This window comes from Pogonomyrmex barbatus, unplaced genomic scaffold, assembly GCF_055798465.1.
Source record: "Pogonomyrmex barbatus isolate J1 unplaced genomic scaffold, ASM5579846v1 scaffold20, whole genome shotgun sequence".
Lineage (NCBI taxonomy): Eukaryota > Metazoa > Arthropoda > Insecta > Hymenoptera > Formicidae > Pogonomyrmex > Pogonomyrmex barbatus.
In genome coordinates, this window is record NW_028297117.1 from 1059005 (window position 1) to 1079557 (window position 20553).

A 20553-nucleotide genomic window follows, 5' to 3' on the forward strand; every position below is an offset into this window, starting at 1 on the left:
CTCTACAGAGTGCACATTGAATTTTTTATCATATTCGTAGTTTGTGATTCCCTTTCCGGAAAAAAAATGTATGTAGAATTACGTATCTCATGATTCGGGTGAAATTCAAGCTGTGACTTATGTGCGTAGGTCAGTTCACGTCAGCCTCCAGAGTACGACGAAATAAATTAGAATAATCTGGATTATTGAATCCCAGAATTCGGCGAAGCATTCTGAAAAATGTTAGTGCGAGTCGCAAAATATTCAGGATTCGCGTGATCGAGATGGAGTGGAGTTTGCCACTCCAGAATGAGCTCGAGGTAAGCGCACCCTAGAGGAGTCCTGATCGTGACACGCAGCCTCTTCCGAGGGCGAGAATCGAATGGTGATTCCTGGGGGGGTGCGCGCGCGTTGTCGTGCGATATTGGTGGCTGCGCGTTGACACGACGCGCGTTCTCGCTGCGCCGGCAGCGCAGCATTACAGCCGCGTTACCCTCGCGATACGGAAGAGCGAGCGGAGAGTGCGTCCTGACGCGCGCGCCAACCACCTAGAAAGCGCGCAGCCAAGAGTGAGTCAAGCTCCGGTCTTCGTCGTCGCTCCGACGTGGACGTGGTCTGTTGCTCCTCATCATCACGATTACACTTCCGCGATCTAGCGAGCGTCAACTCGTGCGCGAGTAACAGCGAATCGAAGCACGACCAGGATTTCATCAGCCCGGCTTTTCAGCGAGCATCGCTGAAAGTGTCGTCACATGCGAGTACCAATTGGGCAATTTGGATCTAGCAACAGTCAGTTCCTTCTCGTTGCTCAAAAGTCCTCGAGAACACTTTTCTTCCATGTTAGTGTGTTGCGATTGACTCTGGGATTTTCTAGGTCGTCGACCTGTGGTCTTCCTACCTCTCGTGGTCCTGCGCCAGTGCCGTGTAACATTTTACTGAGCGAAGTGCAGTTCCGTGTCGTGATTCTTTGTCGTCTTTAATCCTCCGTGAGAATTTCTCAGCTGTGAGTTCTCCGCTCGTAGTATCTCTGATCGTTCCGCCAGCGTCGCCGAGTCATTCCGTTGGTCCACGCGACCAGCTGCTACTATCTCTATCTGTCTCTCTCTCTCTCTCTCTCTCTCTCTCTCTCTCTCTCTCATATCGCGTCAGCATGGGGGACCAGGAGCAACAGGAAGCGATGCCAAGCGTGGTAGAATTGAACGTGGGCGGCGTCTTCTACACCACTGCTTTGACTACGTTGACTCGCGAGAACGATTCGCATCTGGCGGCACTTTTCACTGGCAAATCCGCTGTGGAGAAAGATGCCAAAGGCAAATACTTCCTGGACCGTGACGGCGTGCTTTTCCGTTACGTATTGGACTTCCTGCGCAATCAGGCGCTCGTTCTACCCGAGGGCTTCCGCGAACGTGAGAGACTCAAACAGGAGGCGAATTTCTACGGCCTACCGGGTTTAGAGAAGGCAATTTTGGAGAATGCTGATTCCGGCGGACAAACCGGTGGTGCAGTTGGTAAACGCGCACCTGGCTACATCACCGTCGGCTATCGGGGCAGCTTTGCGTTTGGCCGTGAGGGTCTGGCCGACGTCAAGTTTCGCAAGCTCTCGAGGATTCTCGTATGCGGTCGTGTGGCACTCTGCCGGGATGTCTTCGGTGAAACGTTGAACGAAAGTCGCGATCCCGACCACGGCATGTCCGATCGCTATACGTCACGCTTCTTCCTGAAACACAGCGTCATCGAACAGGCCTTTGACATGTTGCAGGAGCAGGGCTTCAGACTAGCGGGCAGCTGCGGTTCCGGCACCGCCGGCAGTAATTCCGAGCAATTGAAGCCCGGTGTAGATTCCGAAGAGAATCGCTGGAATCATTACAACGAGTTTGTCTTTGTGCGCGATTAAAGAGCTTCTCAAGCAGCCTTTATTGATAATTGCGAGTAAAGTAACGTCGGTGTGCTGATCTAAGCATCGTGCTCGCAATTTGTAAAAGTACGAGATCGCAATTGCTGCTGCCGTGAGAAAAGACTTTCTCGGTTATTAAAAAGGATTCAGACGGAAGCAGAAACATTTGTGAAAAAACACGTGTGTCTAACGTGTGCAAGCAAGTAACACGATAAATACAGAACTCTCGTTTATAGCATCTTCTAATGCATAAAGAGGTCGATATGTAATATCAAGTTTAGGAGGAGTTTGTATGAAAGCGTTAGACGATCATTTCGCAAAGCTTAATTAATTTTGTCTTGCGAAAAAAATTTCTCAAAGTCATCGCTATCATCAATCAACGTTGATATATAATGGAACACTTCAATGTTCGAAGATATTACGATTGTCAGCCTTTTGAAACATTAGATCTCAATTCTTTCTCAGTTTAATTGACTCTTTTACCAGAATGAGAAAAATGTATAAGACACATGGTGAAGATAGATATCCGAAAACTGTCGTCTTTCGATAAGAATCCTCGTCTAAAACATTGACAGCGCTGAAATAACGAAAAATTGGATTTCTATATTAAAGAGAACCATAAACTCATTGGACCGCGACCGGATCTACGAATATATCATTTGCTTGAATCAAGATGCAGCGTAGAGAATTATGAATGACAGATCAAATATCGAGCATAAAATTTCAACGTTACATACATAACGTTACAAACATAATAATCCGAAGATGTTCATCTAAAACCAAAGACATTTCATTGATTTTGTGAGTGTATGTTTTCTATGTGTAAGATATTCTAGATATTCTAGATATCTAGATATTCTAGATATTCAACTATAATGAGTTTAATTCACAACTATGTACAAATAGACTTTAAAACTTTTTTGAATATGACGTATCAAGATCGTCCGTAATCGAAAGGTGCCGACAGCGGTAAGAAAATTGCTATTTCCGACAAAAATCTGATGCGCTTCTATCAGAGACCGTTGCGAGGGTGAAACGTTTATTAAAAAGCAGTCTCGCGTAAATCCACGAGATGAAAGAAAACGCCAATATAGGGCGTTTTTTCATTGACAGTGGACGCGAAGTAAGATGGTGAATGAAATGTGCAGAAGAAAAGTGGATCGGGGCGAAGGGTTGGATGATGTTGAAATATCTACGAACGGACGCGACTTGGCCACTTAAAGAGGCAACAATGGCAGATACATCAGTGATAAATGTCGCTGGACGGAGAGAATGTAAGGAAACGTATAAATGCAAAGCGGATCTGACGTATGGAAGTGTTGGTTGCTACTTAAAATCAGATTAAATGAATGACGCAATAACGTTTGCGTATTTTTCATTCGCGTTTGACGCGAGAGGAAATTAAAGATGATGAAAAATTTCATTTCATTTTGTCCTTTAATAACGAGATCACTATGTAAGGAAAGTCTCCGATACGTCTAGTATGTTGAGTAGTTAGTATTGGTAAATAGTCAGACCGAGTAGTCATAGTTAGATAATGGTCAGACCGAATAGTTACTGCTGATCGCTAGTCGGACCAAATAATCAGCGGCATGCTAGAATCGGATATTTTCTTTAAATAGAAAATATACAGTAAAAGAACTAAAGCAAGAATGATGTAAATAACTAACATCTAGTAAATTATCGTTTCTTGGCTTAAACAGGTGACTATCACTAACCTCGATGGGCGAAGCGGGTTGTTGAATGTGTGTACTTACAACCTGACATGATGTTAAACGCGCTATGTGAACGGAACGCCTAAGATACGTGTCTCTTTTACTGATTTTTTACAACAGTTTCTTAAAAATAGGTCAATGTTTTTTTTTCATCTTAAATTCCTTTTTTGCGGAAACGTGACAAATGTGGCAGGCAGTTTATAATTTTCGATCTATTGACTTACGGAATCATGATGAAAATGAAGTATTGTAAAATTTGCATCAATTTTCATGTAAATTATATATTTGTAAAATTATTTGTATAAATCGGGATATTTTTTTTTCTTAACACAATTATAGTTTCTGTGAAAAAAATTTTGATATTTTTTAAATGAAAAAGAAGTTACAAACTATAAAGAATTAAAGGACTTTTACTAGTTTTATAATACTTAGTTATTTTTAATCAATATTATTTTATACATTTTGTGTTTGAAATTTAATTTATTCTATATAACTTTTTAATTTTTTATTTATTATCATTTTTTTGTTATTTTTATTTAAATTTTTTATTTTCTTCTTACATTAATTAAAATAGACAAGTAGATCTTTATTTTAATCTTTTCAATTATTTTGCATCAAGATATTGATCATTAATATCATTAATAATTGTTTAGATGTTTAAAAGAATCGAGATGATAAAAGAATCGAGAAATTCATCGAGATTATAATCCTGTCGCAATAGATTATCATGTAACGAATAATGTTTAGCGATTGTTCCGAAGAGTGCCGACGGCGTTAAACAGATATCGAGTTTCGCGTAAGTTTCTCGTTATCATAGAAGCGTACAACGTCGATTGAAAAATAATGAACATAATAAATCTTGTATCGTAGCAGTCTGTTTCATATATGGTTATATTTGAAATGGCATTATGGCAATCAATGAATGTATAGAATCACAAGAATGTAGAATTGTATCTCAACTTTTTAAATGCACGCATTTAACTTGTTAGCAAAATCAAAATTATATATTCGAGAATAATTTGTCTGTACTACGAAAATCAAGATCATTTGCAATAAAATGCAATAACCTTTATAATTTTGATATGCGCGTTGCGATCATTCGAAAATAATTTTGGAGCTTTGATGCGAATCATGGTTATTATTAGTGCGTGGTTCATTGTTCGATGAACGATGCACCTGCGTCCGCAACAGATTGATTTATAATGACGTTATACATTCGGGTTGTCGTGCGAGTTATGTCTGTCAATGTAAGCTGTTATATATAACCAAGAGCGGACATGATAGCCCAGTGTGTGTTCGAAAATTTAATTTGTCTACATTGTTACAGTTAGATACAAAACGTTTAAATTTTTGGTAATTCAGACATTTCCCAAAAATTAATGCTAAAAAGGCTCGAAAGGTGAGGTTCCGTATCAAGAGAAAATGTTATTATTGCGTCATATAATATAAGTGACACGAATAAATGATGTTTTCCAGGTTTGTATCTCGTGAGATACCAGTTTTGATTAAGTATGATCTGTAACCGATCATAATGATGACAATTGCGCAAAGCAACGTGTCAAATCTTGTTGGGAGATTCTATTGATTAATATGGAGTGAAGGCATCGTAATTGTTACGCGATTATAATTAATAAATCCTACTTCCATTTACTCTGTACAAATAAAAACATTCAGGTAAATCAAACTTGTAAGATAGACGGATATTACAAGATATTAATGTAAAGGAATCTCATGTAGAATAACTATAAACTTTGATTTATTGTACAAATATGACTCTTTATCAATGTGTATTATTTAGACATTTGATTTTTGGTATTTTTATTTGATACTTTTAATGTAGCCATTTATTGATTTTTTAGTTCTATTCAACTAACTTTTATATTAATTAATTAATGATTAAATTATCTGCATAGATATGCCAAATTGGGCTCAAATAAATATTCATGCAACAAATAGAATGTGTTATTAATTATTGATATTTCATTTCGAGTCTCGGTGCTCATTAAAATCAATGACTGATTTTAAACTATATATTTATTATAATGTCAAATGTATAACGCCAGAACTGAACTGTAAAACTGTAAAACTGAACTGTATTTTCTGATCTTTGTATTGATTTCTAAAATATTGGGAACGATTTTTAAATCAAGTATAGTAAAAAGATAAATAAACATTTAATATTTTACTCATATAAATATTAATATGTTAGCTTTTAAAAATATCAGAAATATATTCATATTTCTCTTTTTCTGTTTTAAATATATTCTGCATGATTTAAAAAAATTTTTAATCAAATTTTAATTTATATATATTTTTGAGCAAATATTGCAGAAAATACACTTTTATTGTAAGCAACAAATCTGTTTCAGACAACAAACCTGTCTTTGTTCTTCGAATATACGCAGGATTATTTTATTATTTACTTATTTATAATGATATATTATGCGTGCGTGAGAAACAATAGAAAATCGATAATAAGAATGATGATTAAAACTCATAATATAGCTTTATTTCATAGATTAGAATATAATTTGGTATGGAAGAAAGCGAATCTCATATGAATTTGAATAGAATATTTCTTTTAAATACCGTCAAATTTTTAAAAAGAAAAGAATTTGAATTTCATTGAAATTCATTGACTATTAAAGTTTTTGCTTAATATTGTGAAGTAACTATTTTATTGAATACTTTATATTTGATCCAGTTTAAATCTTTATTCTGTTTTAGAATGTTTAATATTTGATGAAGTTTGATTAAATTTTCACTTATTTTTAATCTAAATAAGTTTTTCATGAGTTCCGCTAACTTCTTTTTTTGATGTGAAGTTTCTACAGTACCGAAGTTTAGAGTTTGATGTTGGCATTTCAAATTTTATTTGTAAGATATAATAGGAGACAGAAACTAATAGAAAAATAATATAGTTGACCGTGTGATCGGATCATTTTTCAAATTATATCTATGATATATTAGAAAACATCTTTCTCTCTCTCTTTCTCTCTCTCTCTCTCTCTCTCTCTCTCTCTCTCTCTCTCTCTCTCTCTCTCTCTCTCTCTCTATCTTTCTCTCTCTATTCAATTGACATGATGTATTAAAATATTTTTTTATCTAATTAAAAGACACAACTTTCGACCAATCAAGTTTAGAAATATATATAACATACTTTATATATTATTTAAAATACATATTTATAATTATTCATATAATTGGATAAGTAAAAGTTTTTTTCAATGCATTGCTTGCGAATGACATTTTTTGAGAAATAGTCCGACCAAAAATTGCAGCGCGCATTGTGGAAATGTTTAATTCTCATATTCGAGACTCTAAATTTATTAAAAAGAATTTAATTAATAGGAACAGAATGATGTTAGATAGCGTGTAAGATTGTGACGATAGCAAAACTACTGTACATGTATATACGTATATCTAAGTAAAAAGAAGAAAATAAAAGAATGAGATGATATAAGTATGAATCTAATTATAACAATCCTTCATTCACGTTTCTCGTTTTATACTTTCTAAAATCTTTGAACTAACCATTTTTCATAACATTTCCTCTTTAGATTCAGGTCAGACAAGAATAAAAAATTACATGCCATGTTACATGTGTTACAATCATGTAAACGTTTTAAAAGATCACGGCTGAATTTATAAAGTACAAAGTCAACAATGTGTGGTAAACAGTTATATTTTTAAATTAATTTTTCCAATAGAGTCTTAAATTTTCAAAAAGTTCAAATTTGCTATGTATGATACAATTTTATTTTTAATTTAATTTTCTTCAAGGAAATGCCAATAGACTTATTTTTTTTTGCATATTTTTTGGTTGCAATATTTAAATGAAAGCAAAAATATGTTTAATTCAAATAAAAACTAATTTGATATTCTTCATTTTACTTAATTTAGTATTTACCTAATTCAGTACTGAAAAAAATATTAAAATATATTTAGAAAACTAGGAATAAAATTTTCTTCTCTCTTTCTCTCTTATGGCTATAAATGCTTATAGAATATAAAAAAATATTCCACAATTTCAATTTTTCTTTATCTATGGAGAATTTAAATAGATTAACAACTATTCTTAATATTAAAACTTTAAGTTTTTTTTTATACATTTATATATGTTATATATTTCAATTTGGATATTGCTGAATGTTATATTGAAATATTCAGCAATATCCAATATCGAATTGGAGTATATTAAATAAAACTAGAAATATGTCGGGTTATACTTCTGAACAAAATTCCCAAATCTGCAATAAAACGCGTATAAATAAAATATATATTTTCCATCTTAAACTACAACACAGTTGAGACTTATCGAAATTCAACAGAAACTGTAGTGAGCGGTTCTCTTTAAGCTTTCCATTATAGAGAGAGGTAATGATATTACTTCAAAGTAGTTTTTCCACCGTATATGAATCAGTGGGGTGAATAATTTTCATATTATTGAAATATATAAGTGTAGGTAATTTTGAGATAAAATTAATTACTTAGAATTAAAATTAAAAAATTGAGGTAATGAAATTAATTTTCAGTGATAAAAGAATTAAATGTACATACGTCCTATCTGTATGATCGCTATACGATCTATATATTTTTCTGAAGTACTGAGAAATTCATATAATTAATTTTTTTCGAAATTTATTATAAATCACTTTTTGAGATAGATTAGTATTTAGAGTATAATTATTTTTTAAATATGATTATAGATTGCTATTAAAATGCAAATTTAACCTTTAAGTTTCGTATCTTCAAAAGATAAAAATTAATATTCAAAAAATATAAACCTGCTTCATAATATAATTATCTCTCTCTTCTCTTCTTTATTCTTTTTGAAATTTTGAATGACGAATATTCGAAAAAAAATTATAACGATTGTAACACGCGAAATCAAGTTAATTGCAGCAAGAAGAGATCGTTCCGTCGTCAATCGGGGGAAGGAAGAGCCGATTCTCTTTGCACGATAGTTCTGTCGTGGAGGAGATTGCGCGTTAACGAACGAAGCGCCGGAAGGTGGTGGATGCAAACTCGATTGCCTGTTTGAATGAACTGTCACACTTACACGGAAGCGAACGCCCAGTTCATTGGATGTAGCGAAGCTGCGCTGCACAGGGGAGCAATCTGTTGCTGGGTTTTCATCCGTTCATACGAGTGACAGAAAAGGAAAGGTAAGAGGGAGAGAAAAAGAAAAGGCATCAGAAAGAAAGAGTACGCATCATCAACGAGATATAAGTAAAATCGAGGTCAAGTTTCTTTACGACGTCTCGTCATCGTGTCGTTAAAAATGCGAATATCACGACAATATTTATCTCTCGCTATCATTCTCTCTGAAACTTCTGATGGTTATGTAAATATGTAACATTTTACGAATGAAATTATTTTTCTGACGAAAGTTAATATATATATTACCGTGTGTACGTAAACAAGAAGTTAAATATAAGTTTACATTTGCGCTTCCTGTCTCTCTTTATACGGTTATAAGGATTTTAATGAGAACAAGAAAGATTTTATGCACTTTTCTCTGATTGGTTATGAAAACATTCCAGGAAGAAATAAAAGGATATTATAAATATAAAAATAACAATAAAAAAATTTGTTATAATAATAAGAAAAGTAACTTGCTAAACCTATATAAAAGCTTCAAAAGAGTAAACATATTAAATATTTATAATATTTATTGTAATATTGATTAGTTATAATAAATGCCATTAAATAGATGTATGTTATATTTGTAAAATACGCTTCTACTGTAGGTATTATGTAGGCTACGACATTTTTTTTTTAATAGATTTTCAGTTGTGGATGGGTTAAAAACAACAGAGGGAAGTCTTCGGTTAGAAAATTTGGTTGAGGGCATTTCTCTTTATCACGAGATTTTGCCCATAGCGTTAGTCTGACAGGAAGTATCGATTATTGGTCAGGTATCTTTCTTTTTCGCGTGCAATCTATAAATATTGCATGGAATCTAAAAGTGTCGGTTCATTCTCGCGAAAATATGTAATGGAGTATCTCGACGTATGTAGCACGATGTAGAGTTTTAGGATTAATATATTTTTGAAAAAGATTATTATATGTGTAAAATTAACACAAGATGATTATTTTTTTGTGTAAAATATCAATTTTCTTATTATTAAAACTACTTATTATGATATATTGATTTGATGAAATGCAAATTACATTTGTATTAAAAAATCTGTTATTACGAAGCAAAAAGATAGAAATGTAATTGAATACATTTATAAAACATAGAATATTATATTTTTATTTATTTTACTTAAATTACATATTAATTAATTTGAAATAAATGCACTTTCTTGTGTTGAAGCGTTAATCCGACTTGAAAAAAAATTAATGCTAGAACAAGTAACAAAAGAAAAGTGTAACAAGATATAACTTGATGATATGTATTGGCATATATATTTTTCAAACTAAAAAGTATTTATTTAATAATTCACATACAACTTTTAAAACTTTCTACTGAAATTTAATTTAATTTAATTTAATTTTTTTTAGTAAAAAATCTGTCTCTCTCTCTCTCTCTCTCCTCTCTCTTAAATTTCTCTTTTCAATCTTTCCAAGCATAAAATTAAATATATAATAAATATACATAAATATATATACATAAATATATATAAATGTATATCAAAAGTCGATTCAGCTAATATTAATCAATACATGGGACACACTTATTACATCATGTAAATTTATGTTTTGTCATGTTATATCATTATCGAATGGATATATATTATAATGAGTATATAGAATTTATATTAATTATATGAATTGTACATAATAATTGTTACGCTATATGTTTATTGTATAATAAAATAACGATGCAGATTAAATAATTAATCTAAATCTTGCATAATAGCTACATTACAGATTTATTTGAAAATGATATAATTTAATTGATATAAAAAGCAAAAAATGTTAAATATATATAATTATTAATAGTATATTATATCAGATTTTTTGCTTTCGGATTAATATATTTTCAGAATTTCATCATGTTATGCATGTTGTTAAATAAATAGATTAGGCAGTAAATAGCTTGTATAATATTATATCTGATAAAAAATATAATTAAATAATATATAATTCAATAAATATCGTAAAATTTAATAATATGTAAATAAATTTTTTTAATATCTATAAATCTTATTACATTTTTTGATGTTATTATTTATAACATATAATAAAATAAGATATAATAATATATTAAACATTATAATTTTATATAATATTATTAAGATATATTATACATTATTACATAAAATAATAATTGAAATTTTATCTTTATTGATTATTACATTATAGCTTGTATTCTTAATGCTATATTTGCATATATGATGTTTATTATATGTATGATACCTATCTAGCAGACATGTCAGTAAAAATAAGTAATATAAATAAATATAAACAACAAAATATTTCTCTCTATCATATTATAATGAAAGAGCTAATGAGAAATGGCATACGATAAATGTCAGGCCTAAACATAGTTTCAGACATAGTTTCAGAAAAGAATATTTTTTAAAAAAAAGGAGGCGATTTGTGCGAATTGTAAAATACATTAAATTGTATACGTATATGTAATGTTTTTGTCTAGGATGAAAAATCGATCTGTAATTTGACCTTTATCTAAAAGTATATACATAAATGAGAATTAAAAAAAGAAAAAGAATGCTTTATTGCTCAAAACAGACAAATACATATTCAGGGCCAATTAAAAAAACCTATGTCACCGATTAAATATTTTTTTGTATAATTTTTTTTTTATAGATTGTGTAGATTGCTATTTTATATATTAGATTTGTTGCACAGTTAAAACGAATTAAATATTTGAATAAGAAATAAAGTATCGAATGCAAAAAATAATATGTCAATTAACGTAATGATTATAATCAATAGCATTTTTCTAACATTTCTCTGAATGTTTGTCAATTAAGATTAAATGTACTGTTACATTGCAATACAAATATAAATATAGTATAAATAAAAACTATAGGAAACGATTTCATCGTATATTATAAAATTCTTTCTTTTTCATAGAAATAGCATTTGGTTATGTATTTTTGGTAATATAATTTAGAATAATAGCTTTTATTTTTGTTAAATAAAATAATATTAATAATGTAAAACGAAAATGTATATAAATTTATTTAAATAAAAAAGCCAGTTTATACATTTTTTACATTTAAAGCTAAAAAGTTATTTTGGTTCTAATTTTGTTTGAATCTTAATTGAATAAAACTTTTTTAATAGGATTTTAATTCTCAAAACTCTTTAAATTTATACAAATAAAATATAAAAATACAGATAAATACAAAATTGTCAAAATTTAAATAAATATAAACTTCAAATATACAAACAACAATAAAAAGAAATGATTGAATAAATGATTAAAGTACAAGTATTTTAAAAGGATTATATGCAAAATATTCGATGATTAAAATCTGAATACACCAGTATTTCATTTATATCATTTTTCCAGGTTGTTTTATATTCGGCCCTTCGCTTGGCGATTTATCAATTTTTCGGGCCATTTGTCGTGTCATTCTGATACAAATAAAGCGACGATTGCTCCCGCACAAAGCCATCCGTTTATTCGAATTTCCATTTGTCGCGCGTATTATCATTGCCGTACAAATTTTCCCCGATTAACTCGTAATTATTCCTCTCGACCTAGGTCTCTATCGTTTATTCATCTGCGTCCCTCGTCCTCGCATCGATCGAATCGGATAATTATAACACTGCGGCCGGTGCTGCGGTTCGAAGGACGACGACGATGACGGCGGCGACGAAGAGCGGTGTGGTGGCCGGAGTGAGAATTTCAATCTCGTGCTCGTTGGCGAATTTCGGATACTCGAGGTGCCAGCAATTTCCCTCGACGACAAATACAATTTCCAAATAGGTACTCGCATTGAATACTGTTTACGTGGCGTTACGGAAACCCACGGGGTCATTTTGTGGAAACTATTAATGAAGCTGCGGGAGAACATTTACTCTGACACGTTTGCGTCGATTTTCTGTCTCTTTTTCATTCAGTCGCTGCCTCTTTCTTTCTCTTTCTCTTTTCTTATAATAAATATTTATATAATATTTTTAATAGCGGAGGTTTGAATGGTTTGAATACTACGTAAAGTAATATGCTGTTTTCTATAAAACATAAGAATTTATATTAAGTAGCTTGTTCAATAATTTTATCAATGATATTGCACTTGAGATTTAAAAATTATTTTTCGAAACAACGTTGATAAGGATAATTTCTTATTCAAATAAGTTTTTTAAGTTATATTAAAGTTGTTTGAGATAGTTGAGCGAAAAAATCTGGAAAGTTTAATAGCTGAAAAAAGCGAATTTCGCTCAGTTTTAAATTGAAGTAACATTATAGCGTTTATACGTGGCTTCGAAGCCATTAAAATTCGATAAAAATGCTAAAAAAATCTTTTTTTGAACATATTTTGAACTATTTTAGTTTAATACAATAATATATAATATCTTATGTGGTATCTTATGTGCTTGCTTCTATTTATATTAAAAATAAAGAAAATTAATGAAAAAAAAAGAGAAAATATTGCGAGAAATCTATTGAAGAAATTTGTTTGTTGAAGAAATTTAAATGTGATTTTGAACTTACAGGGTGCGTTTATCCTCTAAAGATAATAAACGGTGTTCAGGTGCGACATAATAGCAATATATCTACACAATATATCTACATGGTATTTTGGTTACTCAGACTATTGAATTTAGCGAAAAAGAACACCGAGACATAGTAGTGAGACGTAAATTTTAGGAAGAATAAATTTATATTTAATTACATGGTAGATAATGATTATAATAAATTATGTCAATGGAAATTTCTTAAAAGATTACGAGAAAATTAAAGATATTTTAAACCATGTCCTTGTGTCAAATTTATCACTGACGATATCTCGTGATCCTACATACATATATTCTTCCTATATAACTCCGTCTCACATTATTATTCTCTGTGGTCATATTAGAGAGAAAATAGATTGCAATTGATTTTAGAATAAGTATGATCGAAAAAAATTATAACTTGATTGAAAAAAATTATAATTCAAAAAAATTATAGTGAAATTTTATTACAAAAGTGAGATATATATATATATATATATATATATACATATATATATATTTTTTTTAAGATTAAGTAGCTAAATTAATAGTTAGCGAAGTATTAATATTTTACTATTTAACTTTTTAGAAAAAAGGTCTTAGGTTTGTTTTATTTTTCCTTTTTTAGTATACATGTATCTTCATGATATCAAATTTCACCATTTTTATTTCAGCAATCATTTTCAGGGATATAAATATATTGTTTACAAATGACATGCTTAAAGTATAATCTTGTTTGATTTTAATAAATTATATAAAATAATATATAATAATATAATAGTTTGAAATTTTTTTGGAAAGTGAGTATTTTGAGCATTTGAGTATTTTTTTCATGAAACCTAAAGCAAAATAAGAAATTCGAAAGAATGAAAGATATACAAATTACTTTTTGAAATTCGCTGTAAGGCAAATGCCGATAGATTATCTAACACACATGTACCTCTGAAATCACTCAATTCGAATTCCTTCGTCATAAAGGATGATCGCTCTATCACGATGTGCGCGTAATGGTATTTCGAGAACCGTTCGATACGGATTCCGCGGACATCGACGACGTCGCTCATGACGGTCGCATTTTCCCGGTAAGTAATCGGGATTGAGTTACGTCGTCGTGGTAGCAATCATGAGTAATCATGAACGATCCCAGGAAATCTCTAATAAATGGAGAACAATTAAAATTCTTTTGAATCTTGTTCGCTTTTGAGAGTTAAAATGAATTTTTTCTTTATCTTTTTATGACACTTTTTATCCGCGCCTCTTTACAATTAGTGCTTAACTTTAACAATATTAAAATAATATTGTTATATCAGAACAAGCATTAACTTTCTTTTTTACTTAGTTGTTAATTTATGCAAAAATATTGTTATATTATAATTAAAAAATTATTAAGTAATTGTATTATTTAATTTGTTATTTCTTATTATATCTTAGATGTGTACACATGAATACAAGTAAAACAACTTTAAAAAAAAAGTTTAATAATATCAATATCTGGTATCACAAAGTGAGCAATTTAGAAAAATATGTGTTTAGAAATTCTTTTTTAAATAAGATCAAATATTATTTAGAATGAATGAAACGTACACATATTTGCGTTTAAAACTTGAACTAAACTAAATATTAAACTAAATATTAAAAAACTAAATATTATGTTGCTTTAAATATACATGATATATTATTTTAGTTAAATTTAAAAGTATATAAGTTTAGATTTAAATATGGTAAATATATGTATATAACATAGGAATGTATTTTCTTAGGAAGAATTATATAAAGATAACTTTTTAGAATTATTAAAACTTATTAATATTGCTAGTTTAATATTGCTAGTTTTATTATAATGCAATGCAAAATACGGTACTCTGAATGAAAAGTTAATTAATTAATTTTATTTTGTTATAACAAATATGTTATAAATTATTTACATTTACATTTATATGAACATAAATTTATATACGCATTTTTTATATAATAATTTTAAAAATCAATATATTATAATTTCCGAAATATCTGGGGTTTTTAAATGATACAAACATATATACATATATACACACATATATACATATACATGTACATATACGTACATATATACATACATACACGCACATATATTGAGTATTTCTGACAATATTGCTCTCGTGATTGAAATAATAGTTTTTGTATACAAATTGATACCATTAATGGATGTGAAAAGATAAATTTTAACAATTACAGAATTTTAAATCAATTTTAAATCAATTTTAAATATGATATCTTTCATTTATAAAATTAGTATACTTATTTAAAAATGTTTATTATTGATAATCGAATTGTTCTCTCATTCTGTCTATGTAACTTATATTTTCTTGTTATATTGTAATAAATTATATTGTAATAAGATGAAAGTAAAGAAGAGTATATATTTTTTGAATCATTTTCTGTTCAAATATATTATTTTTTAAACTATGAAAACTAAGAAAAACTGTTTCTCTAAAAAGAAAGAGAGTAAAAATCAGAGCATGCACCCAAAAATCCTGATCGTAAGATCGACAAATTGATCTGATAAGAAATATTCGGCTTCTGATATCGATACAAATATATTGTAATCGTATTTTGGATTCGCAGATCTGTCTGGTTCGATGGGTCGAACTGAATGTTCTCGTAGTTTGATCAATACAAGTAGCGCGCAGGCGTTCTCGGCAAATGAAAACACGAGGCTCTTTCGCTTTTCTGTTTCTGTCTGATCGGAAACAGATAGATAGCAAGAAAAGAAAGCGTGTAAGAGGATACATAACAGGAAAAGAGTTCATTTTTCTCATCATGGCACACATAAATTGGTTATTATCAAGAGAAACTTTAGAAAAAAGAAATAAAAATTAAAAGCATATGTTCTTTGTTCTTTTGATAAAAGCTAATTTTTGAAAAATAATTTTGTATCCTCTTATCGCCAAAACTAGTGCAGAAATTATCGTGAATTAATTTTTTGATCATTATTTAATTAAGATTAGAATATACGGTAGAAAAATTCTTTAGGTTATTTTATTATTCTTCTGAATAGCAGTGTTAAATCGGATGATGTGATTGTATATTGTTAATACATTGGAAAAGTGAAAGGGACACATTTCATTCAAACGAAATGCACTTATCATCCAATCATATTGGTGTAGGGAGGAAACCCCCAATCATTGCAAGATGATAAGCTTCCTCATCATAGAGGCTACGTGTTTACGATCTTGATAGTCCTCGGGATATCAAATTATCGGCTTGAGATAACATTTTGTTATGTCAATGTTCCTCCTACGCAGCATGTAACCATCGTACAAGTTTTCAGCTTAGTTTCGTCGATATCGCGTATTGCGTTTACTCAGTCCCGCGAGAAATGATGTAAACAGAATTTCTCGATAGCACAACTCATAAATCGCCAACGTCATACTTTTTACCAAACTTTTTTTATCAGAAAACATATAACACGCGTTTTTTATCACTTAAATTATTTTTAATTTTATTAGATTATAATATTTTATATACAATTTTAATCATAATAATATATTCTCCAATTATAATTTTGAATTGATTTCCTTTCGGTGAAAATGAAAAGATCAATAATTTTTTATAATTTTTCAATTTTGATATTGCATTCTCTCTTTTATAATTATATTATTATTATATTTGATATTATGATAAAATAAACTCTATTTCAAAGTAATTAATAAAAAAGATGATTTTATTACAATTTGTGCTTCTAATATTCTTCTGTTTTATTGATTTATAATTTAGAAAAGTTCTAATATTCTTGTTTAAAAGAAATTTGATTTTAAATTCATCAAATAATCATTACTATCATTAAAATTAAGATTAAGTTCTGTAAAATTATGTGTGTAAATGCTAATAAGCATCTATGACACATACATTTTGACTGTGAAGTAAGAAAAATAAATTTTATACATGCTATAATAGTTTTTCTTTCATTCACCGTGTATTATCGTATATTTCGATTCCTCACGTATGAATCAACAAATCACCGGCTTATCTCAAACAAACGTATTTCAGCGCGATCAAGTGCACAGAGTTTAATCTCGCGTTATTCGTTCTCTGCGCTGTTGACCCTTTGGGTAATCCTGCGCTCTGCTGAAGCGAGTTTGAAAGGACCCAGCTTCGATCCTGGAGTAACAGAAATTTCAGGATTTTTACCCATCTGGTGTATCGATTGCTTTTCGATATTAAAGCTCCGGTTTATACGAGCAATCCGGAAAGCTGCATTGATTTTGAATATATATAAAAAGAAATATATATATATATATATATATATATATAAAAAATATAGAATAAATATTTATACATGTTCTAGGTCCTGTGTCATGTTTATTCATTCAATTCACAGGTTTATGTCAATTATATAAATGATCAATTTAAAATTTGTAATATCAGGATCTTAATAACTTTTGCATTAAATAATTAAAAATAAAAAAATTTTAGAATTATAAATAATAAAATAATAAAATAATTTGAGTATTTTTTAAGTTGATTATATGTACACATACTATAAAAAATTTTAGTTATTATAAAATTTTAGTTATTATTATTATACTTTATGTAAAATATTCAAAAGCTTGGAGTAAAATACTTTATCAAATTTCATCAGGAAATTGTTTCCAGATTAGTCAAAGAATTTCTCATTATATAAAGCATTATAAGTTATATTAGCACTATAAGTTATAATGTTTATTGTATCTCTTACTATTTTGTAATTTAATAATTTACTTATAATTAGATCATACATGAAAATATTAATGATAATTTTGTAGTTATTCTGGTATATTTTCTTTAATCAGATTAATTTATATCATATATCTACAGAGATTTTGAGTGAAGTTACAATTAATCGTATTACGTGACGAATGTTTTTGCAGTTGCATCGAATGTAGAAGTCAATAAATTTGTGTAACACAAAAGCACACAATTTATCTTTACGCTGTTATAGTAATTAGAAATGTTATATTAGGGTCACTATTAAAATGATCGCTTTCTCACATTTATCTGGAAATGTACCTAATCCCTGAGATAGATATATAAAAAGATAGTAACCTCGTGGTTATACGCGCCCTCGACCTTTATGCCATCGTCGCGCTCCAACGAAGCAAGACACGTCCCCGGTGATTTTCAATAACGTGTGTGTTTTATATATTTGCACGTATATTTATATATATTTTTATATTCTGAAATAGGAGAGTTTCCAGTGTTATGTTTACAAAAACTATTATAATATTTCAATACATCTATAAACTTATCATAATATTCTTTTGTTATCATTATCTTTAAAAAAAATTAATATATTTACGGATATTATCCGGGTTATTATACATTGTTAAATGCCAACATTTCGTGAACATTGCAGTTTACTTCATCAGGGCAACAGGAACAGCTTAATACTTTTGTATCTTTGTTATTCTGTTGATTTATACTGTATATTATGAATTTATTAAATTAGATAAAATATAAAATTAGAATATGAAATATTGGATATATAATAACATAATATTTAATTAAATATATATAAAATTAACATTAAAATTAATATTAAACATATATAAAATAGTTAGCAGAGATTTACTCTAGAAAGGTTCCAAGTTAAACTATCGAATTGTTTTATTATAACACTGAATTTAATTTAAAGAAAGAAATTAATTAACTAAAAGACTAACAGACACTAATAAATTCACTGTCTGCCGAGAAAATTTGTCTAAGAACGTATATTTTCTTTAATAAATTTTATAATAATGACTTAAATATTATATAAATAAAATAATGTAATTTTGATATTGTAAATAAAATTAATACAAATGTACTATTTTTACAACAACAGTAACTATAAAAATAGTTTAGAAAATTCAACATTTTCAATATATCTATTTCATATTTTTAAAGAATATATAATTGAAAATATTTAAAATATTTTTGTCATAATAATATAGATAACAATTTTTTAAATTATTCCATGTTTTGATCGGTTCCTTTTTTATGTCTTTTATTGGTCCATGGATTTTCTGCAGACGTATGAAAATCCTCTCAGAAGTTTATTGATTAATGTAGGCCATAACTAAGAGGCAAGCACATTTTCGAATATACCAAAGGTAATTGGAAAATGCATCGCGCGCGTTTGCGTATGCCTCTCACAAACTAAAGTAGGTCATCATAAATACTGGCTTTTTAAAAAGTTCCCACTATTTTTTCCGTTATGAACATTGAAGAATGCTACATCCCACACGAGATTGTTTTTATATCTACTAAGAATGTGACACACGCGTGATTTATTACAAAAGATCATGCATTGCCATATAATGCATAATCAACATTTGCTCGTAAAATGATGAAAAATCAATTGCATTTCCCATTTAGAATAGTTCCGTAGGCCCAGTATTGGTTCCGACCATTTATTTATTATCGTACATTCTTTTACAATAATTCGTAATTGCGTGAATATCATTTCAAATGAGAAAAGTATAAATACTTTTGTTTGTAATTATATTGAAATTGATTTTCTTTAAATGTTTCCATCAAAACATTTACACATTAAAATATCTTTTATTATTTTTTTAACTTCATTAATTTAATATTTTTTAAAGTAAACTAGTACTAATAGTAATAAAACATGAACGTTGATGCTTAATTTAAATATTTTCAAATTATTAATGTTTATAAATGTTTTTGCATACGCGCACACACACACACACACACACACATGCGAGCGCGCGTATATGTATATATATATATATATATATATATATTATTTTGTATTTTGAGAATTTATCCTAGAAAAATTGACATTTAAAACACTCAACAAAGTTAAATTCTTTATTATATACTTATTTTTCGTAAAAGATATTTTTTTTAAATTTCGTTATTATGAAGAAATCTCTTATACCTTTCCGTATTATGCCAGAGTTACAGTTAAATTTCAAATAATATTGTTAATTGTATTTTATAAAAGTAGCTTTAACTAATTATAGCTTTAACTAATAATTATTTGAATAATGTAATGTTAAAGTTTACTTCTGACTTACAGATTTAATTTATTTTCGTGATCGCAGATTACAACCAGAAAATTAACGTGTCGTATTATTTTTGCTCTTTTATTGCTTTAAAATATTTATCAGTATTATGGAAACATCCATGTTACATAAAATAACATGAATGTGACATGCATAAAATATTAATATGATACGGACATACCTTATCTATTTATTTATTAAAATTGCAACGGTTATAAGCATTGCTTGCTTATAATATGTACTGCGTAATATAATATCATTTGCATGATTTTCTGCTTGCTTGTATATACTGTAA

At 29.1% G+C, this 20553-nt stretch overlaps 1 protein-coding gene across 1 annotated transcript; it reads left to right on the forward strand.

Annotated features, from left to right (window-relative positions):
* Nucleotides 1-442: 442 nt before the first annotated feature.
* Ktl (BTB/POZ domain-containing protein Ktl) lies at nt 443-7051 on the forward strand. The gene has a single exon (XM_025218229.2). It carries the CDS (start codon nt 1130-1132, stop codon nt 1871-1873), a length of 744 nt encoding a protein of 247 aa, XP_025074014.2. The 5' UTR covers nt 443-1129; the 3' UTR covers nt 1874-7051.
* Nucleotides 7052-20553: the final 13502 nt, after the last annotated feature.

Coding starts and splice junctions, on each gene's coding strand:
- Ktl (XM_025218229.2), top strand. CDS start 1,130: ATGGGGGACCAGGAGCAACAGGAAGCGATGCCAAGCGTGGTAGAATTG.